The following is a 24,784-nucleotide window of genomic DNA, read 5'->3' on the forward strand; positions in this document are numbered from 1 at the left end:
TTCACCTTTTGCAATTTTGCTATGAGGACTGTCTGCCCTGTGGCTAAAACTCCAGTTGAAAATCCCACCTCCTTTTTGACTGGAGGAACCAAGGGAAGGAGCCCAGGATAATCAGGGTGGTTGGAGAGTTGGGGGCTGTGGGGGACTCCCTGGAAATAAGAAAGCCAGGAAGAGAGAATCCCAAATTCTGGATATGAACTTTTCCGGACTCTCTGGCTGACCCTTGAATCATGCCTGTATGAGACAGACTGAAAACCACAGGAACTGAAATCTGAGCTGTTGCCCACTGCAGACATGACAGTTTGCAGGTCGAGTCTCACTGAGTTAACTTCCTGTTAAATCAGAAGCATCAATACCCTTTGGATCAATATAACAGCACCTAGAGGCTTTACGTCATAACATTCATAATGTACTTAATCCAAAACTACTAGACATACAGAAAGCCAGGGAAATGTGACCCATTTTCATGGGAAAGAAACATGCCAACCTAAGGATGACCTCAGCTTTAAAGCAGCTATTATAGCTATGCTCAGTGAGGTAAAGAAAAATATGCTTATGATGCATAAAAAGATAAAACACCTCAATTGAGACCTGGAAATTATAAAAGAAAGATTAATAAGAAATCGTAAGGCTAAAAAAGGCAATACCAGAAAAAAATCACTAGAGGAACTTTCTTTTAGCAAAATGGAGATGGCAAAGGAGAGAATCAATGAACTTAAAGATAGTTATAAGGAATAGAGAGGAAAAATTGGGGAAAATAATGAATAGAGCCTCAGGAACCTGTGCAACAATTTCGCAAGTTCTACAAATAAGTAATTGTATTGTACGTGGTGTCATTGCTTTGAGGCACTCTCAGCCTGCATTTTTTTTCTCTACCTCTTTATATATTAAAAACCCCAAGTTCACACCAATGCCTTCAATTCCAATTCAACACCACATAATTCATTCTAGTTTTGATGTTTTCCACATTTGTACCTCCTTTTCCAATAGCTCCCATTATCTCCAATATATTTCTCAATCTCTCTGTAAATAGCTAATTTCCCAACCTTGCTGGGCTGCTGGCTCCCTCGCAGGTGGGTCTAGGTACCTGCTGGGAATGCCTCCCTTGTTCAAGACATCTACCTTCATTGGGCCTGACACGTGGCTTTTTGTTGAAAGATTAAAGGAAGAAAGCCAATAAAGCATTTTGTTTTATTTTGTTTTGAAAGAAGGGAAGAGAAGAGATTGGAAAGGAAAGGCAAGAGAAAAGCCAGGTTATTTTTTTTAAAATGCAAATTCATCACCTTTGGGTCATGTGTATCCATCTATGTATACACACACATATACACACACAGCCCTGGAATGACTTCCCATTGCTCTAAGGCCCTAAATTCCATCACAAGTGTCCAAGAGGCTGCTGCTGACCTCCTTGCCCACTTTCTTCCTCTTTTTCTAAATTCCAGGCATAGGGGTCCTCTAATGTTCCATTTTCTCTCTTGCCACAGGGTCTTTGTATGTGTTATTTGTATCTCTCAGTGTTCTAAACTACTCCTTTCATTTGGATGACTTATTCTTCAAATCTCTGCTGGAGCACCATCTCCTCTTCTGGAAGCCCTCCTTAATTCCGCTAGATATGGTCAGATTATATTGTTATTTATTGTTTTATTCATGTTCTCACAGAACTTAATAGCTCTTATCTCAACTGATAATTATGCACTTATTTGTGTATGTGTCTGACTAAAGTCTCCTTTCCTCATTAACCTGTGAGTGATGTGAGAGTAGTAACAATGTCTCTTTTTGATCATGATTGTGTCCCTAGCCTCTGAGCAGTACTAGCACATAGTAGATGCTGAATACTTTTCACGTGAATAAATTCTTTGTGCTTCTAGAAACACAAATTGTTTGATCAGCAAACATGTTATTTGTTTCTATTTTGGATAAAAAGCAAAGCCTAGAGGAATAATGATATATAGAGAGAGGCAGATGAACATAATGACTGTGAAGAATCCTGAGAGCTCTTAGCTCTTGGAGTTGGTAAGCTTCATCATTTAGAAGAAAAACAAAAACCACAACAAATGATCTAACTAATGTATACAAGAAAATCAGATGGGGAATCCTTTACCTAAAACACTTTTAATATAAGGCATATACAAATGTTTGATTCACATTATTTAGGTGATTCACAGTCATTAAAATGTCAGTCCTTTCAAAAGTAGAATAAAGTTTCATTCAAACTCCAAACGTGAGTGTACGTGCATGTGTGCATGTTTTAGAATTGGAAAAAGTGATTTTAAATTACACATGTAAGAAAATATATTTGAGAACAGCCAACAAAGATTTTTTTTAAGGAAGAATGAAGGATAACTTACTTTATTCAAACAGTAAAACTTTTGCTGAAGTTATTATAATCAGAACAATACGGATAGTAAAACTTGCACTAAAGTTATCACAATCAGAATAATATGGTTGGGCATAGAATAAAGAAATAGATCGAGGGAGCAGAATTGAGAATCAAAACATAGTTCACCCAATGCTCATGTAACTGATGAATAACTGAACTCTACATCTGAAACTAATGATGTACTATATGTTGGCTAATTGAATTTAAATAAAAAAAAAACATAGTTCATATATGCAACTTAACATATGACAAGGATGATAAGCGATTCAATAAAATATGGACAATATATTTCATATGTGGTATTGACATAATTATCTATTCACCTGTATGAAAACAGGGTAAAAATATATATCCTAGTACATATTCAAAAACAAGTTTGAGACTAGCCCTTGTGTCTGTCAACAAAAGACTAGACATATAAATAATGAACTACTACAATAAATAGAAACAAACTGTTGCTGCACACAACAATGCGAATGAATCTCACAGACTGCAGCCAGACACAAAGGGCATGTGCTGTCTGATGCCACTTATGTGAAGTTCTAGAACAGGCAACACAAACCTATGGTTGAAAAAAGAATCAGAACAGTGGTTGCCTGTGGGTGTGGGTAGGGGTGAGAACAGAATGGGGAGGGTTACGAGGGAACTTCCCAGTGTGATGGCAATGTTTTGTATCTTGACAGGAGTTTGGGTTACACAGTTGTATGCATTCGTTAAAACTCTATAGATGTATACTTAAGACTTACTCATTTCTTACCAAAATCTCTGAGATGCAGCAAAAGTGGTTCTAAGAGGGAAGTTCAGAGCAATGCAGGCCTAAGTTAAGAAACAAGAGAAATCTCAAATAACAATTTAACATTACACCTAAAGGAAATAGAAAAAGAAGAACCAATGAAACCCATAGCTAGCGGAAGGAAGGAAATAATAAAGATCAGAGCATAAAGAAATGAAATAGAGATTGAAAAGATGATAGAAAGTATCAATGAAACTAAGAGCTGATTCTTTGAAAAAATAAGTAAAATTGACACATCTTTTGCTAGACTCACCAAGAAAAAAAGAGAGATTTATTAAATCATAAATAGAAGAGGAGAAGTTATAATTCATACCTCAGAAAACAAAAAGTCATAAGAAAGTGCTATGAATAATTATACACCAACAAATTGGATAACCTAGAAAAAATAAATACTTTACCATCTTCTAAGACTGAATCATAAACAGAAAATCTGAATAGACTGATTACTAGTAAGGAGATTGTAACAGTAATCGAAAAACTTCCCAACAAATATAAGTCCTGGACTAGATGGTTTCACTGGTGAATTCTACCAACCATTCAAAGAAGATGTAATACCTATCCTTCTCAAACTCTTTCAAAAAATTGCAGGGAACACTTCTGAGCTCATTTTATGAGGCTGGCATTACGCTTGTACAAAAACCAGACAAAGATACCATAAAAAAAAAAAAGAAAATTACAAGCCAATATTCCTGATGATTTTTTTATTAAATATTTTATTTGTTTATTTGACAGATATATAGAGAGAACAAGTAGGCAGAGTGGCAGGCAGAGGGAGAGGTCCCACTGAACAGAAAGCCTGATGTGGGGTTTGATCCCAGGACCCTGGGATCATGACCTGAGCTGAAGGCAGATGCTTAACCAACTGAGCTACCCAGGCACCCCTTCCCAATGAATTTTGATGCAAAAATCCTCAACAAGATATTAGCAAACTAAATTCAGTAATACATTGAAAGAATCATACAATATGATCAAATGGGATTTATTCCAGAGATGCAAGGATGGTTCAACATCTACAGGTCAATCAACGTCATACATAGCATTAACAAAATGAAAGATAAAATCATATGATCATCTCAGTAGATACAGAGAAAGCATTTGACAAAAGTCAATATCCATTTATGATGAAAACTCTCAATAAAGTGGGTATAGAGGAAATGTACCTCATCATAATAAAGGCCATATATGACAAGCATATGGCTAATATCATACCCAGTGGTGAAAAGCTGAAAGCTTTTCTTCTATGATCAGGAATAAGACAAGAATGCCCACTCTCTTCATTTTTATTCAACATAGTATTGGAAGCCCTAGCCAGGGGGATTAGGCAAGAAAAAGAAATAAGAGGCATCCAAATTGGAAAGGAAGAAGTAAAACTGTATTTGCAGATGACATGATACTTTATATAGAAAACCCTAAATGTTCCACCAAAAAGCTGTTAGAACAATAAATGAATTCAGTAAAGTTGTAAGATACAAAATTAATGTACAAAAATATGCTGCATTTTTATACACTAATAACAAACTATCAATCCCATCTGCAATCACATCAAAAAGAATAAAATACTAGGGGCGCCTGGGTGGCTCAGTTGGTTAAAAAGAATAAAATACTTAGGAATAAATTTAACCAAGGAGGTGAAAGACCTGTACACTGAAAACTATAAGAGATTGATGAAGAAATGGAAGAAGACAGAAATAAATGGGAAGTTATTCCATGCTCATAGATCAAAAGAATTAATATTGTTAAAATGCCCATACAACCCAAAACAATCTACAGATTCAGTGTAATCCTTATCAAAATTCCAATGGCATTTTTTACAGAACTAGAACAAATTATTCTAAAATTTACATAGAACCACACACACACACACACACACACACACACACACAACCTCAAATAGCTAAAACAATCTTGAGGAAAAAAGAACAAAACCTGAAATATCATAGTCTTTGATTTCCAACTACACTGCAAAGCTAGAGTAATCAAAACAGTGTGGTACTGGCATAAAAAGCATAAAAACAGGACCAGAAGAGACAGCCCAGAAATAAACCCATGCCTATCTGGTAAGTAATTTATAACAAAGGAGCAAAGAATATACAATGAGGAAAGGACAGTCTCTTCAATAAAGTGTGTTGGGAAAACTGGACAGCTATATGCAAAAGAATGAAATTGAACCATTATCTTATACCATATATAAAAATCCACTCAAAATGGATTAAAGACTTGAATGTAAGACCTAGAACTATAGAACTCCTAGAAGAAAACCGGCAGTAAGCTCCTTAACATTAATCTTAGGAATGTTTTGTATTGCACCTGGCATCAAAGGCAAGGGACACAAAAACGGATATAAACAAATGGGACCACATCAAACTAAAAAGCCTCTACACAGCAAAAGACACCAACAACAAAATGAAAAAGCAGGTTACTGAATGGGAGAAGATATTTGCAAATCATATATCCAATAAGGGGTTAATAGCTAAAATATATAAAGAACTCATGTAACTCAATAACAACAACAAACAACCTAATTTAAAAAATCGGCAAAGGATCTGAATAGACATTTTTCCAAAGAAGACAGACATAAAGATGGCCAAAAGGAGCATGAAATCTGGAAATGCATCAACAAAACAGGATGGAGTGAAGAATGGGCAGAAGGAAAGATCAGATGGATAGTTATATAATAAATCAGCAAGATATTAATTCTAAAAACCTAGATGGTGGGTTGATGGCTATCCTCTGTAAATTCTATCAAGCTCTCTGTATGCTTGAAATTTTTCCAAAATAAAATCTTGGGAAAAATAAATAAATTTCAGGTGTACTTAACATTTAAATAATAGAACAAAACCCCCAGTAAGAGAGTACAGAAAACTTTAAAAAGCACTTTATAAGCTTGGAGTGAAGAGAAAATTTTAAATAAACAAGAAAACCCAAGAAGACATAGAGAGAAAAGATGCATATTATTGACTATATGAATATTAACCACTTTTGGAAGCCAAAAGATATCATCAATAGCAAAAGAACAATAGATGGGAGGAAGGAGAACTAATTGAATCATATGCGGAGACAAAGGGTTAACATCCCTAATATAAAAAGACTTCCTATAGATTTCTAAGAAACCAGCAAACAACCCAATAGAAAAATAGGTAAAGACATGTACAGATAATTAACAGAAGAGAAAACATGCATCCCAGTAACTGTGTGAAAAGACAGTAAGGTAGTATCTCTAGCACTCAGTTGAAAACGCAGACTTAAACACAATGAAGTATCATTTTTCATCTTTGGATTGGCAAATTTTTAAAGATCTATCACCTTCACTGATGGTAAGGATGTCAGAAGATGGGCACCATACATTCCTGGCGGAGTGTAAATGTTCACAAACTTTTAGAAAAGCGGCTGGGCAGGAAGAATGCCCATCACACATGCAGGACAGTATAATGAGCTTAGTATGATCCCATTTTTACAAAATAAAAGTTTTCACATTTTGAACAATGAGAAAAGTGTGATAAGAGACACACCTAATTATTAAAATTGGTGCTTCAGGACAGGGGTTGGTAAACTATGGTCTGGTCACCTGGATTTTTGTAGCCCATGAGGTAAGAACGGTATTTATACCTTTTTAAAAGATTACAATTTAAATGGTTACATATTTATCTACATAATATCCTCTGTCTTACCTCTTGGCCAACAAAGCCTAAAACACTATCTGGCCTTTGAGGAAAAGCTTACTGACCCCTGTTTCAGGGCAGTTGTGGTTTCTTGGTTACCTTTTCTCCCTTTACTTCTCTGTATTGTTTTTATTTTTTAAAAAATATACTGGGAGTGGACATAAAGAGACAAGAGGAAACCAGGGAGACCAGTTAGGAAGCTACTAGAAGGGACCAGGTGAAAGAGAACGGTGCTTTGGAATAGGGTGGGGACTGTAGAGAAGGAAAGAAAGGGGCAGATTTTATTTGAACCTATGGGAGTTGCTGAGGGATTAGGCATGGATGGTGAGGCGAGAGCAATCAAGGCTGATTCTCAGATTTTAGTCATGAGTTGAGTTGGTGCAACCAGGGAGATGCAGAGATTGGGGAGGAAAATGGAGTAAACCAGGAGCTCGGCTTTGGACCTGTTACAGTTCTGACTGGAACTGTGTGAACTAGGCGCTGGCCATAGGTGATTGGAGCTGCTTGGACTGTGGAGGGGGAAGCTGGGCAGTAAACGCAAATGTAAGAGGACTCATCATGTAGATGTCTGTCTTCAAACTGTCAGGAAGCACTAGGGTGGGAGAAGGGCACCAAGGGTCTGCCCGGTGACACAGAACCTAATCCCCCAGTGCCTACTTCTGCTGATGGACATCTCTGATGCCACCATCCAACTACCTGGATTCCCCCAGATCACCTGTTCCAGAATGTTCTCTTCTTATCGACCAAGGAACACCAGGGCTTCAGAGCAGACACCCTGACCCTTCCTTACAGCCTATGCCCAAATGCTTGCCTCACAACCAGCTGCTGTTATTTCTCTATCTGGCAGCCTCTTCCCCCAGTGGAGAGATAAGTTCAGGTCCCAGCCCCTCCCAGTGTGCCCTGCCTGCCATGGGTCCCTCGCCCAGCCATGTGCAGCCACTTCTTATTCATGCCACGCTTCTACCTGAGAATACCAGGAAGGACTCACCAAGGAGCTGGTGTAGGTCGGGTCTGAGGTGTCATCCTGGAGGTAGCGGGAAAGGCCAAAGTCAGACACCTTGCACACCAGGTTACTGTTGACCAGGATGTTCCTAGCAGCCAGGTCCCGATGCACATAGTTCATCTCGGCCAGGTACTTCATGCCCGCGGCAATACCCCTGAGCATCCCCACCAGCTGGATCACTGTGAACTGTCCGTCATTTTGCTGTAACAAGACACAAAGGGCATTGGGATCAAGATGGGCTTCAGTGGTTAGGCAGAAGCCGAGGTGCCGTGGCCCTGCCGCTTGTCAGCGTCTGTCAGTGACCGGCCATGCTGCTCACTGTGCCCTTCTCCTTCCCTCACTCCCTCCCACTCCCACCCTCATGCCTCTCCTTGAACGCTCTGCTCTCTCCTCCTTGCCAAGCCCTGTCAATTCCATCTCCAAATTACATCTCAAAGCCATCCACGCCTCTCCATCCTCACTGCCTCCGTTCTAACCAAGTCACCGTCATCCATCACCTGTAACAGCCTCCCCACACCTGCCCCCACCATCCATTCTCTACACAGTAGCTAGAGCCATCTTTGGAAAACAAAAATCAGGCCATGCCACTCCCAGGCTTCGAGCTCTATAACAGCTTCCCCTTGCATTAAGGAAAAGCTCCAAACTCCTTAGCATGGCCCATGGGACCCCGGGGGATGAGCCACCGCCTCACCTGCCAGCCATGGTGACCTCTCAGTCAGTTCCTAAGCCAAGCTCTTCCTGCCTTAGGGCCCCTACACATGCCATCCCTGCTGCTCTTCCCCACAATCAACACCTACCTGCCCTCAGATCTCCCTGTAAGTGTCCCTTCTTTGGAGACAGTGTCTCCACAACTACTCTCCTGCTCCAAATAGCACACACTTTCTATCTTACTGTCTTTAGTGCATGCTCTTATTTTTTTTTAAGATTTATCTCTTTGAGGGTCAGAGGGGAGAGGGAGAAGGGAGAGAGAGAAAATCTCAAGCAGACTCCCTGCTGAGCACAGAGCCAGACACGGGGCTCGATCTCACAACTCTGAGATCATGACCTGAACCAAAATCAAGAGTTGGACGCTTAACCGACTGAGCCACCCAGGTGCCCCAGTGCATGTTCTTATTTTTCTTCTCAGCATACATCACAAGTTTTAGGTGTGTGTGTGTGTGTGCGTGTGCCCACGTGCACACACCTGTCCATCTGTCTCCGCCGCTTGACTCTAAGCTCTTTGAAGACAAGACCCTCTTTCTTGTGGGCACCACAGTACTCCTAGGGCTAAGAACTTTAATGTAAATAGAAAAAGCTCAATAAATATATGCTCAACTTATGACTGCTACATCTCTCCCTGTTTCCAGAATTAAATGCTTCAGGTGTCTTCCTTGGGTCCTCCCAGGGCTGTCAACCTTGACATTGGGATAACCACACCCACCTCAAAGGGGTCAGTGGCAGGAGAAGCACAGACACAGTGTCTGGCATGTGGACCCTCTTAGAGAATGGGAGCTGGGGCTTCTCCTCCTCAGGCCCACCTGCACTGCTGCCCCTCTCCCATCATCGGTGGGCTCACCATTTCCTGGGGGAATGCTCTGCTTCGTGGTTCGATGACACACCTCGGTGAATGAATCAGCCTTCCTCTTGCCTCCCCAGAGCCCCTGACTCTTGGTTTCTGCACCCACTGGTTAAATCAGTGGACCATGTGCTACGCTGTCAACAACACATTTTCTCTTCTAGTACAGCCCCAGTTGCTCCCCCAAAGGGCTATAAGTTGTATTCTGTAAGTAGAGCATGGCCCAGGCACTGAGATGCTTTGACTGGGGGAGAGGTGGGAGGAGGCAGAACACCCTGGGTCTGGTCCAGTTACTGCTGGACACCGGGCAAGGCAGCCACTCCCCAGTGCCCTCAGGCGAAACACAGAAAGCATAAACAGTGGGCACAGCTCCCATTTATTGAGTGCCTGTGAGGTGATACACAATGCGCTCACATGCACTACCTCACTTAAATAAGTGTGAGGCACATCATTTATGCATGTGCTTCTACAAAAGCATTTTCTATGCAACAATCAATAAGGAAAAATGAAACAGCTATTGCAAAGATACCCTGTTTATTGGAGAAAACCCCACCAACCAAAAAGTCTAACCATGATAGTATGAACGTTGAAGACTTCCTCATGCAAGATTGCAAGCCTGGGTCTGTGTCCCAGGGTTCTGCCCCTTGATCAATTAGAGTGAGCCAAGTGACCTCCCTCCACTCCTTCCTGAGATGCCCGCCAGAGGAGAAGCCCCAAACACACTGGGATCGACACACTCCAGGTTCCAGACTGTTTCTAACTCAAACCTTAACCCCCTCCCAGCCTGCCTGGAATGCTTTCTCTGCAATATTTTCTTCTAACCAACTCCAAAAGGAAGTACAGATCTGCTTTTTTGGAAACTCTGGTGTTCAGCACATGGTGCCCATCTGCGAGAGCTGGATGTGCCGTGAGTGATGCGAATCCTCCTTCTCACTAATGAACTTCAATCAACACCTCCTCGAGAAGTTAGCCAGGCTTTTGCTAGCACCATTCATTTTCTCTAAGTAGGTCTCTGGGGACCTGCCTCCCCAGAAAGTTGTCATGCAACTTCTGTATATTAGAAAATGTATCTCAGCTGCAAGTCACAAGGGTCATATTTTTCCAATTCAGTTTGTTACTTCCTCTCTGTAAGTGTAGACAACAATGTGGTTAAAAATGAATGTCTCCCAAAAGAAGCCGGCTTGTAGATAGATTTTGGGGAGGGGACTTGTGGTGACTGTAAACAACTCTGGGAAAAGAAATGTTGAAAGAGTGTGCAGCAATATGTCTGTTTCTACTTTAAATCCTTTAAGCCTACATGGAACAGCTTTACTATCTTATTTGTTTTAATATTTAGATCAGTCACCCTTAGAGTTTCTGGGGTCAGCAAAGGCCAAGAAGTGGTGAAAAGTCCAGGCTTTCGAGACAGACAGACCCAGACTGGGGTCTAGGCTCTGCCACGCATTGACTGTGTGCACTTGGGCAAGTCATTTAACTTCCAGAGCTGTCATTCCCACATCCGTAACACAAGAACATGCTGTCCATTCTTCATAGGATTTTGGCGAGGTTAAGTGAGACAATACATGTGAAAGGGCTTGTCTCTGTGCCCGTGAATACTAAGACAGCAGCAAGGACTGCTGGTATTATCAGCCAGGCCATAATGTCTCACAAACCAGCTCCCCCATGTACTCAGATACCTGGTGAGAGGAATGGAGGACACCTGGGGCCAGGACTGTAGGTTCCTGCAGCTTCCTGGTGTGTTTGGGAGACATCCTAGGATCATTACCATAGGAGAACCTAGTCCGCAGTGCATTCTGAGCTCAACGGGTTGGCATCTGTAGGAGACCCCCCAACAGTCTACACACCAACTGTAGTAGTGGACGATTGGGGCCTAATGATGCAGGCTGGACATTTAGGTCAGTTAATGAACAAACATGATTTCTTCCATTTCTTGACTTTTGAATGGCAAGTCACACTTATAGAATACTTTTTGATCCTCCTTTGTGCAAGGCAGGGGATAGTTTATTGCTTTTCAGAGGAGATAAAGGAAGTCCAGAAAGTTTAAGTGATTAGCCTTAAATCACTCCGTGTGGCTTTGACTTATAACAAGAATCTAAGTCCAGAATAGCAAATTACTTCTCCACTGACGTTCCATCTCTGATGGTAACGACTTCCTCAAATGTGTGGAGGAGAAGGCTGCATATAAGCTTTGCAGCAAAAAGTGACATGATTGATTAATGATGTCTGCCATGGTCCTAGAAAAAGAAAGTAGGGGCATGAGTACCTCAAATATGCTACTCTGATTTGAATCTTTTAACTCCTGTCCGGGGTCTTTTCCATAGAATATGCTGACTTTGCAATGGCAACACATTTTCTTTAGAACCTGCAGAGGAATCACGTATCACGATAAGACAGGATCGTGCCTGTTGAGTTCATAATTTTGGTGAAACTTAAAGATATAAACATATGAAGATCCCCTGCCATGTTCAACTGTTTTATGTTCAGTTCATTGGTGTAACTTCCCAAGAAGAACTTCCAAAGATAGGAACACCAGCATCCAAAGATAAAAAAGACAGAAAAAGCCCAGGTTTCCTAGTGACTTTGGAAAAGGGTCAGGCTCCATGCTGATCACATGGTAAAAACACCGTATAGAGAAAAAATACAGGCCTGGGTGAAGTGATTTAAACTTTCTTTCCTTCCTGAAGTGCTTTCTGCTGAAATTGCTTTTCAGCAAATTCACTGAAGCCACTTGCTGGTCCTTTTATTAGGCAGGAAGGATTTAGGTATTTCAACTTTCATTGACAAATCCACTTCAGGAAATGAAACCATTATTTGATTTGTTTGAAGAGAATGAATCATAGATTTTTTTTTTTTTAACTGTAAGAGACCTAACTTTCAAGATCCTCCAGCTCGAAGCCTTTAGTTTATAGATTGGGAAATTGAGTTAACAGATTTGCTCAAGGCCACCGGGTGACTCACAGTGGAGCCCTAAGCAGAACCGAGGTCTCGGGGCATCCAGTCTGGTATTCTCTTCCTGACCTCTGGGTTATGGTCATCTAGCTCCAGCCCATGAATGAGCCTCCCTGATAAGAAATGTCCACCTTTGACATTGCTCAGTAACTTCTAAGAGTCTTACAGCTATGACCATCTGTGGATGAACCAGCAGTGACCATAAGGCCAAGCTAGGCAGGAAGGCCTTCCAGAGCACGTTGACCTTCTTCGCTCTGGCACGGGAGGGACACTGATGAGGGCTACAGGGGGTGTTCTTAAGACTATACAAGAGCCACCAGATTGAATCCCCTAAGTTTGAGTGCCAACAAGCAAATGTTTAATTATGGATTTTCATGCTACATAATCCATGGTGCAGATATTTTCAAAAATGGACAATAATGAACCTACCGAACATGCGGTTAAAAAATAATGGTGCTTCTAATCCTTCCAGAAGGTGAAGGATTCTACATCCTGCAATGGGAGAGGAGCAGTACGTGGGCTGTGAGAAGCCATGTCCAATGTGCTCACTGGATCCCCGATGCCCACAGCCTCTCAGACTCATTGTAAACCATCATGACCAGTTTGGTAGTGGGGGGGGAGGGGGGCAGTTGCACAAATTGAGGACTAACTCTTTTCCTTTCTTCTCTGAATGGTGATCCTAAAATTATACTACTTCCCAGAAGATGGGCCCTGCAGAACTGCACTGATGACCTACTTTTCAATTTTACCAAGCAGCAGATACATCAATTAATGTTGCTCTGCTCCAGGGTTTGGTAGTAAGGCTGAAATTAGATTTACAGATTACCTGCCTCCATGCTGTGCGAGGAGTCAGAAACGCTTCATTTCCCCTCTCCTCCTGGTGCTGCCTGCTCTGGCCGTTCCTTCCTTGCCATCCCTTATCCTCTGTTGCCCTGTGTTCCTCACTTGCCCCTGGCTCTTCTCCCACCACCTGGGCCTCATCATCATGAAAAATACTGGTGTCCAGCATGCCCCCATGTCCTGGGCCCCACGCGGAAAGAGCCCTGTGTGGAGCATCCATGTGGGCTTTTGATTTTCTGCAGGCTCCCGAGAATGAATCTCCTCGTTCGCTTGTATGTTCCAGGGGAGAAAGTCTGATCACAGTCCTCAAATCATGTTGCGACTCTGTGAAGTACAATCAGGTGACTCGTAGGAAATAAATGGCTCCTAAAAAGGTCTGGAGGCTGGTTCCAGAAAATGCTTTTTCTCCTAACATTGTCTTCTATTCACTTTTATTTGGCTGTCTTCATGAGATCTCTGATCACGAATGAATGCCCCCAGGAAAGCACAGTCTTTATCCCACTCTGACGTGAGGGGTCTGGCTATAAGAAGGGGAGATCATGTACACTCAGGATGACTCCTATTTCTCCCGCCATTCCCAAACACTTTGGTGCCAGAAATGGCTTTTTATGTTTTTCACTCAACCAGCACTGACCAGGTGCTCCCTGTGTTAGGTACCAGGGGTTTTAAAATAAAGGGCATAAGCCGTACCTTGAAGGAGGCCGTACTAGGCTAGTACGTCAGTCCCATCCGTTGTCATCCCAGGCCCCCCACCAAAAATTAGCCGCTACTGCCTAAAAACGCAGAGGAGGTAAAAGCGTGTGCTTGCCCTGCCGAAGTAGCCAGTCTGTGCAAATGCAGCTTCTAGACAAGCGCCCGAGCTACCCTTCCACACGGCAGCCCCTCGGCCCTGAGTCTGAGTTTTCGAGCCACCACACAGCTGCTGAAAGATTACCAGATAGGCCATGCTGGCTCTGGCCTTTGAACACACTGCTCAATTGTTCCATCGTACCTGCCTTCTCCCCTGCCTGCCTGGCGAGTGCCTCATTCTCCAGTATCAGATAATTTTCCCTCCTCTTTAAAGCCTTCCCTGGCTCCCCCAGGAAGATTTCAGTTCTTCTTGGCTCACCATACATCTTCACACCACACGTGGAAACATAAAGAATCTGGGCAGATGATTGCTGGACGCTTTGGGCACTCAGGTCCTCAGAGAAGGGACCGCTGTGGCAGGTTGTAGTCTCTAAGATGGGCACAACAGGACCTCCCATCGCTTATGCATAAGACAACATCATGTAATTGCCCCCCATCAAAATGGGGGAGCCCATTTCCCCCCCTTGAATCTGGGCAGCCCCTCGCAGTGGTCAAAGGGTACTGTGGGACTTGAAGCTAAGTTACAAGAGTGGTCCAGCTTCTGCCTTTTTCTCATGAGACGTTTGTTCTTGGGACCCAGCTTCCTGTGAGGAAGCCCATGCAGGCCACCTGGAGACAGGCCAGCTGATACCTAGCATCAGCTGCCAGACTGATGAGTGAGTGAGTCTTTGGATGATTCCAGGCCCCAGATCTTGAAGTGCCCCAGCTGACACCACATGGAACAGAGATGTCCCCAACGAGCGCAGATTGCAGATTCATGAACAAAATAAATTGTGGTGAGCCACTGAAATCTTGGGTGATTTCTTACTTAGCATTAGAGCAATGTCGCTTTCATGTGTATAGGCCCAGAACCCAGTAGAGGGCGTGACCACAGCAGTGGCCCCATGAATATTTCAAGACCAAGTATCTGAATGATCCTTTGATCTGCAGCCACAGCTACTGTTTGGTAGCTTTGGTGACAAGCATAGCCTGCCACTTGGTATTACCCTGAAGTCCTTGCTAAGGAGACCCTGTCCCATTGTGATGCTGCCCACACACCCTCTGCTCTCAGGCCCTCCACCTCCCCCCAGTCCCCATCTGAGGCTTGGGTCCAAGGCAGGACTTGCTGGCCGCCCTGTGCTCTGCCAGCTGACTCCCCAGACATTGGCATCATGGCTGTGCTCACCCACCCCCACTCTGAGTCACTCTGTGATGTCCCACAAAGAGGCAAACCATCCCGGCATAGGTCCATGGGAGCATGTTTGACAATGACCATTTACAGATCTCCCAGCCATAAGGCCTCGAGGCCCCCGCCCACCTCTGCCGCAGGTTGGTTTAGAGTCACAGAAAAGACCTGTGAATGCTTGTGACACTGTCTCTTCCTCTCCTGCCCAGGAGCACCTCCTCCGAAGGTGGGGGAGCCGGGTATCAGAAAGGGTGGCCTGTTTTATCTCTGAGCTGCAAATGCAGGGAGCAGGCTGGGCGGGCTGTGCTGGGGAAAAGCAGAGATGGCCACTGGCGTCTGCAGGAATCACACGGGCCAGTGTAGCCGCTGAGAGTCTCCTCAATCTCTGTGATTCATGCAGATGCCGATGGCCATTCGTCAGCTGCCTCTATTCATTTGTATTCATCCAACGAGCATTTATCGAGGCCCCACTCCACGCTCTCCTCCTACCACGGGGTCCACAGGCTCCTCTTTGTTCTATCCTTTCAGAAACAAATCTGTCAACCTCGCTACCATTTCCAATGCCCACCCTCATTTCATCAGGCGATTCCTAAGTGGCAGGTTAGCCTCATGCAGACACTCCTCCCCAGCATCCATCCCACACTGCTAACGTCACCCACGCCCCCGAGCCGCTCTTACCCTGAGGAAAGAATCCAAAGCGCCGTTCTCCATGAACTCCGTGATGATCATGACGGGCCGACTCTTGGTGACCACGCCTTCCAGGCGGATGATGTTGGGATGGTCAAACTGGCCCATGATGCTGGCCTCGCTCAGGAAGTCCCGACGCTGCTTCTCGGAGTACCCGGCCTTCAGTGTCTTGATGGCCACATAGATTTCCCTCTTGCCCGGAAGTTTCAGACGCCCCTTGTACACCTCTCCAAACTCCCCTGCAACAAGAATGCAATCATTACCAATTTCCTTCTCAGTCTGCAGAACCACCAGGGCACAATAGTGGCGGGCACAATAGTGCTCAGAGTGGAATTGCGGTGAAAGTGGCAGAGATGGAGACAGTGTTCTCTCATTGAAACTACGGTGTCCTGGCCCCGATCAGTTCATGGCAAACACAGAGGTTATATTAAAATACGTCCCTTGCCTCAGTTCTTTGAAATAGTTGGGGTAACTAAAGTGGAATTTCAGAGTCTGTATAAGTTTGTTTTTCCTCACGTTTGGTTTTTCATTTGTGTCCCAGCTGAATAATTAAAATGAAACGGTCAGTTTCACTTTGGCAGACCATAATTCATTTTTAGCAGAGCCTGGCGCAAGAACATCCAGGGGCGAGGGGATATGTTCAGGTTCTTTAGTGCTCTGAATGAGATGGATAATGTTCATGTTCCTACACTGCCCCGAAAGTTTCTGCGTCTACTGGGTCACCCAGAAAGCAGTCAGGAAGGGAAGTTAGTGGACACCGTGCAGGATACAAGGAGGGGAAGCAGGATTGGCCAGAGTCCCAGATCACGATGCAGACCTGACCTTATGAAAAGAAAGGAGGAAGCAGGCATGGATAAGGAGAGCTCCAGATCGCCACGCAGCCCTGGCTGAAGCAGCCCTGTCTGTTTTCTCCACCCCTGGGCCGCTTCCGAGTACAGAGCACCCATGCCAGGAAGGCCCAGGCTCCAGCCTCCCGCCACGCTCAGTCACGGCCGGGGCTGCAGGGAAACTGAGGCAGGTCCTGAAGGCAGGGCAGCTGGAGGCTGGTGGCGCCCTGCACACCCGGCAGCTGAACAGGAGGTGGTTTCTCGGAGCGAACGCGAGCAGCACACCTCCGCGGTGCCACAGCATTTCAACATTTGTGCGGGAACATCACCCAGAGTAAAAACAATTCTGGTGGCACTATTTCATAGCTGCTTTACAAAATCTGTTGAATCCTGTTAAATGTGCTTTCAAGAGTTGTTCTACGATTTTGTTTGGCTTCGTAACTTCCAGTTCTTTCATGTGAGGCAGTTTAGGGTCTACTTGTAAGTGCATCACTGACATGTGGCGAAGGCCTGATGGGAGACGGGGCCTGGTGGCTTTCCGCTGGGGGGACCTTTGCTTTCACCTTTAGCTTCTGGAAGAAAATGATGGAGCAAACTGTGAGCAGATCAATGACTGGCCGAATTAGAAAAGCAAGTTAACATCGCCTCTGTGATTTGGGAGTTCCCTTTGTTTTCTGCTGCAGAAGTCACTGGAAGGAAGCTGCAGGAAAGGGCTCTTCACGCAAAATTGCTCCAGAGTCCATGAGATTTGTCGGAAGCTAGGGCCAGAGTAGAGGTTGGCACAAGCACCATTAGGATGATCTCAACGTGGATCTGAGGACATAGATCACGTGTGACACCGGTTTTGACATGAACCAAATGCTGCTTTGCTGAACTGCTTGAAGTCAGATGGAGTTTCGTTCATGTTCTTATCTTGTAAGGCCCACTGTGGTGCCTGGTAGGGGTAGACATGCCCGTCAAAGGGATGGGGGAGCATAGTTATTGTTACCTGCTTGGCTTCTGCTTTGTCTGCTCTTGGGTTGTAACCTGCTGGACACTCTATCCCTGCTCTATCCGAAAAAAGTAGAAGTACCAGTATTTAAATGTTTTTAAAAGACTGTTACTGCACCATCTTCTTCTATAGCAAAACACTATGCCCAAAGCCAGGGGAATGGCTGGAAAATGACCATCCATCCTGGGGAATGCCATGAGCTACTGAAAACTAGTAGATGAGTCATGTGTCCGGACTTCAAAAGATGTCCGCATTGTATTGTTCAATGAAGAAGAAGAGGAAAGAAAGTTACGGAATGTGAACACAGTATGTACCCAAATGGAGAGTGTGTGTGCGTTGATGCAAAAGAAAAACAATGGGAAAAATCCACGTAAAATTTATTTATAACTTCAAATTCTTTTTAAAAATGGTTGCTTTACAAGGGTGGGAATAGGAGTGGGGAAGTAAAGTCAGTCAACTTAATCTAATTTCTTTTATATTGTTTGAATTGTTATAATAAGCATTACTTTCGTTGTTCGACTGCGTAAATTTTTTTTAAAAGTACTGCACAACAGGGACCTGTCACATATGTGTGTGTATGTATATGTATATATGCTTGTGTATAGTATGTGTGTATATGCATGTGTATATATTTGTATACATGCATACATACATCTGTATGTATGCATATATATGTGTATGTATATGTATGCTCTGTAATCTGTGTGTGTGTATATAAAATCCATCCTTCTGACACCTTGACCTGGCAAGTATTCAGGAACCATGAGCTGAATGAATATAGATTGCATATTTGATAAGTATACTAATTGAAGAATATTGGTTAGCATTTCTTCCTTGTTGCTATAATAATGAGTCATATTTTCTTTAGTAAAAAGACAGTGGTTGAAGGGAAAGGTACAGTAATATTTCTTCTTGGAGGAGATAGGACACCAATATCTATTGACCACCTACTAGGTGCCAGGCAATGTGCTAGGCTCTTTGCATATCTTATCTCATTTAATCCTCATAGCACCCTCGCGAGTTGGGTGTTATTATGTTCATTTTACTAGTAAGGAAACTGGGGCGCAAAGAAAACACGCCCCAAACCCTCCAGCTGCGAGTCAGAGCCAGGATTGCTGTCGGTGCCCCACACTTTGCCCCCTGCCATACTTCTCAGCAGGGTGGCTATGAAGTCACAATCCAGGGACCACCATGCCCCAGCTGTGCAGGTCCTAACAGTTCATGTGCTGTCACTGTCACTGCAACTCACATGTAGGGAACTGCAAACACAGTGGGCCTAGCTCATAGATCTCACAGTCATTGAAACTTCCTGCCTGGCAGGCGGGGGGGGGGTCAGAATATTTATGAATCAGAATCTTCATCAATTTCTACATCAGTGTGTGGATTTGGGGAAAGTGTCCCAGGTGAATCTGATGTCCCCTACAACACACACAGGAACGCCCCAGTTAAAGACTTCTCTTCTATGCCAGTGGTTCCCAAAGTTGGCCACCCCCTGCAGAACCCTGGGGAGCAGGTGTACTTTGTACAAAGTACAGAGGCCTGGGTCCCACCTCTAGGAATTCTGATTCGCTTGTCTGGGTGCACCCTGAGTAGAAGCAGGATCAGCGACATAATTTGTGGGTCAGACCAGGTACAAAATGAAACTGCAGGACTTCTTGTTCAAAAATTATGCAGGATTTCAAGACTGTGATGGCAGGGCATTAAACCAAGTGTGGGCCCCTCTCAACCTGGGGCCTGGGGTGATGACACTGGTCACAGGCCCGTGAAGCCAGGCCTGGCTGCCCAGGTGGTTCTGATGCACAGCCAGGTTGAGCACCATGGGTCTAAAGTACCCAAGCCTATCTCAGATGGATTAGGGAACTGCCGAAGGCCCTGGAATTCTTTTTTTTTTTTTAAGATTTTATTTATTAGAGAGAGAGAGAGAAAGAGAAAGAGAGCACTTGTGGGGGGGAGGGGTAGAGGGAGAGAGAGAATCTCAAGCAGACTCCCTGCTGAGTGTGGAGCCCCATGTGGGGCTTGATCCCAGGACCCTGAGATCATGACCTGAGCTGAAATCAAGAGTTGGATGCTTAACCAACTGAGCCATCCAGGTGCCCCTGAAGGCCCGGGGATACCTGGGCTTTATCACTACACCTTTGAATCCCTTGGAAAGCAGGGCTTGTGTATGGGCTGCCTCCGAGTGTGGGCTATATAGACGTGAGTGGAAAGAAAGAACACAAGAGGGAAGAGACCAGCAAAGGTGTGGCTTTGGCAAGTTCTATCTACCTAGAGCGGTGTGGCTCACACTACTTTCCGAACTGACAAATGTTATTCCACTGTTTAACCTTTGTGGCTGACTGGTTTCCAAGTGCAGTGCTTCTACTCCTTGAGCTTAAAGCTGTATCCTCTGTGGGGGGTTGCATCATATAGGTTTTAAAAATGATAAACTAAAAATGGGCTCTCCGGAGAGGATTTTCAGGGCAGTGGAACCACTCTGTCTGCAACTGTCAAGGTGCCACATGTCATTATACATTTGTCCCAGTCTATACAGTATATGACCCCAAGAGTGACCCCTCCTGTAAAGCATGGACTGGGGGTGATAATGATGAGTCAAGGTAGGTTTATCCATCAAGGTACCTCTCTGGTGGGGCTGCTGTTGGTGGGGGGGGGACGCTGTGTATGTGTAGAGCAAGGAGTCTATGGGAAATCTCTGTCCCTTCCCCTCGATTTTACTGAGAACCTAAAACTGCTCTAAAAAAAATACAGACTGTAAAAACACGTGCTCTCCTTGGGTAGGGAGCCGGGCTTTGTAGTCAGTCGCTATGGCGTTACTGCTCTCAGGGATCTGCTCTGCAGGCTTCATACTGATTCTGCAAAAATAGCTCCTTTCCTGTCTGGCAAAGAAATGACTTCATATTCTCCAAACCCAGAGGTTTTCAAAGTACCCACTGCCAAGGGAGCCACTTAGTCCTCACTCAGAGGCTGTGCTCCACCCTGTCATTACGTGGCCCCAGCGCTGGGAGAGGGACTGGGGCAGGGAGTGGAGGAAGCAGCTCGTGTGGACACCAGCCCGGTCACCGGACTCGGGGCACGTCACTTCCCCTAGGCTCAGCTTTCTCAGCTTTACACAATAAAAAGAAAGGATGGACCATGGGGTGCTGAGTCTTGGAGAAGGTGTTTTGTAAACTACACACTGTAGTTTAGATTTAAGGCAAGCTGGGGGTAGGGGCGTGAGGGGGGTTGGCCCGTGTGGGAGGTGGGCTCTGGAAGAGAAAAAGGAGGAAGAGCAGGTTTCTGCAAACTAGTGGGACCCAAGACAAAGTAGGGCTTTATGCCAGGGGTGGTGGGGAAGGCCGGCTGCCAGGTATCTGGGAGTGGAAGGTGTCCCCAGGTCAGCCTCGGGTGCTGAAGTGTGGGGGCTCTGGCCCTCTAGCACCACCAAGGTTCGTAGGGAGTGGGAGTCGGTGGGCATCCTCCCACTGTTAGTAACAGAAAACCAAAGCTTTGGGTGGCTTACAGTCTGAGAGACTCTGTCCCCTTGACCTTTGACTTCAGGTTCATGTACCATTCTCAAGACACTATTTTTGCTTCTTGACACCTTGCCTGTCATTAGGGCTAGAGCTCGCTGTCTGTGATGCTTTGATTTCCCATGATCTGAGCTCTAGAGAGCTTCCTTTTACAAGAGCTCCCAACCATGGCCATACATTTTGCAGTTTTTGATAAAAATTCATAATACCTAAAAATATTCTCCACGAATCAAGCATTAACATTATATTTAAAATAGATGCTTGTAGGAAATGACTGGGTAGTGGTTATGGTTGATTCTTGCTATGTGGATCCTTCACTGACAGTGATTATAGCCAGCCTAATTTTGGTCTGGCTGGACTTTGATTGGCATGCATCCTCGCAGCTGACCTTGGAGCCTCTCCTACCCTTTGGCTAGGACTTCTCTCTGGCTTCAGGCCAGTCTGGGGGCCAGGCTTGGTTCTCAAGGTGTGCTTTCCGTCCAACAGCATCAGCATCACCAGGGAACTTGTTAGAAAATGCAGATTCTCCAGCTCCGGCTGGACCTTCTGGGTCAGAAGCTCAGTAGGTGGGGTTCTGTGACATGAGTTTTAATATGCCTCCAAGAGGATTCTGACACCTGGCTCAAGTTTGAGAACCACGGCCCTCCAGGCTGTCCGCTGAGGGTAATGCAGCCAGTTCCCACGACTGTCCTCCAGACAGCTCCTGAAATTATCCCCTACAAGTTTTCAGCTCCTCACCAGTTCCTCTTTCCTCCTTTCCTTGACATAATGAGGAAGAGAGAAGAAGTGGTTTGGCAGCATTAAATGCCTCAACTATTATATAGAAAATCAGAAGGAAAGAATTTTCAATTTTTGAAAATGAAACATCCAACCTGCCAGCAGGTATTTTGAGCGGTGACTGTTGGCTATGTGCAGTGAGAAGCTACACACAATTGCACTCTCTCTCTTTCTCTCTTTTTTTTAGCAACAGCATTTTGAAGTCACAAACTGCCTTGGGGGAAAAAAAGGAAAGCAGAGCTTCTAGTTACTAATTCAAGCTTCCACCAGAAAAGGAACTTTTAAAGAATAAATTTAAACTAGGTTTTAAAGTATGATTACCAGCCAATTTTATCACAGTAGCCTGGGCAAGGTAAGTAGGTTATAGCTAAACCAGGGATAGTAAAACCATGGCAGGCAGTCCGCTACCTCCTAACCCCGCACCCAGGACAGACATTCCTTATTGATCACAGTGCTATTCCTCCTTTTCAGCAGAGCTCCCCAGGTCCCCATTACCGGGCTACTGGAGTTAGCAGATGAAATGGAACCTGCTCAATAGCCATGGTGTCCACAATACTTAATACCTACACAGTGAGAGTGAACGGATTTTCTCTTTTCTTATGGCTGTTCGTGGTCATTCAACAACTGCCCACCTGTCGATGACATTGTTTTCATAATGTAAACAAACACATACTGAAAATGCTACATATCTTGGTCCTCATCATTATCCTTCTTAAGGTAGACAGCTAATCATACTAGAAGACGAGGACTGGCGGACGGAAGAACTTGCACTCCCCAGGAAATGTGGGGCGCCTGTCCACTCCCCATGGACATACTGAATTCTAGGACAGTTTCATCATTGCCAGCAAGGAAGTTTGCATATTCCAAACTCCCAGACAGAGTTTACCATCAGAAGTAACATTCCTGTATACTTAACTGTTCTTTTCCAGAACAGTACCCAAAGTGGTAGCTGTGTGGGGGTTATATTCACCAGACCTAGATCAGCCGTGTCTACGTTTCAATTCTTGCTCTATTATTCACTCAGCAGACAGCACCATCTTTGGCAAGCCATCCTCTGAATGTTTATTTCCTCACCAGTTTAAACACACACACACACAAACACACACACACACACCCTCCCTCACATTAAGGGAGTGAAGTGAGACAATGCTTGTAAAGTATGTCCATGGTGAGTGTTCAATATATGCCAGTTATTTTAATCATAATTACTCAAGACATCTATTTGATTTCCTCTTCTGAAAACCCTTCCTGTTGTGACTCTTGTCCAGTATTGAGGCCACCCTCATGCTCCCACCCTCACTTTGAATAAGCCCAGGAGAGTCAGGTTGGCAGGTGACCTTTCTACCAAAACACTCCCAAGAAACCCGTCTTCTTCAAAGAAGAGAACTGGTGGGCCTTGCTGGCTCCATTCCCAATCTGTGCACATCACAGATCCCCCTCCCCAGCTCACCTAGCCCTCTCTCCATAAGCCTGCCTCTCTCTCACAAAAAGTTATCTGTAGAAATGCTGAATCGGCAGCTGCTGGAGTCAGAGGAGGAGATTTATTAATAAAATACAATTGCCATATCTTCCTCTGGAAGCCACCTTCTAGTGTCACCTCTACCTACATTTTCATGCACTTGACAGTCATGATCAGGGCTGCTGCATATAGCTACATAGGTTACGCACTGCACAAGCCAGACCGCCATTCATGCCACGGGGCCCAGTTATAGATGGCAGCCTGCTTGATGCTCTAGGTGAATCTACGGATCGAACTGATCAGAATTAACCCATGCATTGGAGTTGACCTGTGAGATGGCTCCTGTGAGTCAGATTCATGGTCACAAAGAGCTGACACTTTTCCAAAGCTCCAGAGGGCCTGTGGCCCTCTTTGAAGAGACCAGTGGTGTCCATTATCTGCAGCAGTCAATGGCCCACCGTCCTCTTGTGGACGGGCATGGTGTGTGTGTTAGACCATCACCCCTACAGGGCAGGGGGTGTTAGGCATCTTGCATTTCCCAGCACCCACCACAGTCCCAGGCACAGGATCAGTGTTTAATGAACGAGGATCTTCTTGAACTCTAAACGGAACCCCTCCTGCAACAATCACAGCCCACTCCTCTTGAAATACCTTGCACAGTCTGGAAGGCTGGGGCGTGCTAGTAAGTGTTCAACTACCAGCTCTCCAGGAAGCAAAGAAACAGAGAAATAGATACCTCCCATTTGTAGCATTTGCCAATTCCCACCGCGTAAATACTCCTCCTGGGGCTCGTGTGGCCCTACCAACATGTGTCACTGAACATGGGGCTGGAAAGAGATGTACACAGTCGGCTCTTGTGAGCTGGTACCAGCTGGCTCCAGGAGCCTGCTGCTAGAAGGTCACGCTCATTTCTCTCCTTAAATCATGCAATTTTCCTCTTCTGTCATTGTCTCATTCTCTAATGAGTTTCGCAAAAAAACTTGCTCTTCCGACCAGTTTTCATCCTCGAAAGCTCAGGCCGAAAGTTGTCTCCTTTGTGAAGCCTTCCTGATGCCCCTGCCCATTCCCAGAACAAGGAACTGAGCGCTGCTCCGTGTTGGCCCAGCATTGCACACGCCTGTTGCAGATGCTGTGAGGCAGCGAACACATGACTGGCCTATTTCCCACTAAGATTGTCAGACCTCTGGGGATGGGAGAGGACTGCTGTTTGTCCATCTCCGGAACCCCACATCCAGCATGCAAGAAGTATTCAATAAGAGCTTGTTGAGGGGTGAGGGGGAAGGAAGGAATACATAAGCGAAGAAAGGACGACTGACTTCTGAGTCTTCTTTTCATGTGTTGTTA

General features: G+C 44.8%; 1 protein-coding gene across 2 annotated transcripts in view; it reads right to left on the minus strand.

Annotated features, from left to right (window-relative positions):
- Positions 1–24,784, minus strand: part of EPHB1 (EPH receptor B1) — a 504,178-nt gene that overhangs the window by 38,749 nt on the left and 440,645 nt on the right. For both annotated transcript variants that reach the window (XM_078071630.1, XM_078071629.1), the window contains exons 11-12: positions 15,872–16,119; positions 7,821–8,036 (exon numbers count right to left, since the gene is read on the minus strand). In XM_078071630.1, the coding sequence (XP_077927756.1) occupies positions 7,821–8,036; positions 15,872–16,119 (464 nt within the window). The remainder of the gene's footprint in view (positions 1–7,820; positions 8,037–15,871; positions 16,120–24,784) is intronic.

This window comes from Halichoerus grypus, chromosome 1 (genome assembly GCF_964656455.1).
Source record: "Halichoerus grypus chromosome 1, mHalGry1.hap1.1, whole genome shotgun sequence".
NCBI classification, from domain to species: Eukaryota; Metazoa; Chordata; class Mammalia; order Carnivora; family Phocidae; genus Halichoerus; species Halichoerus grypus.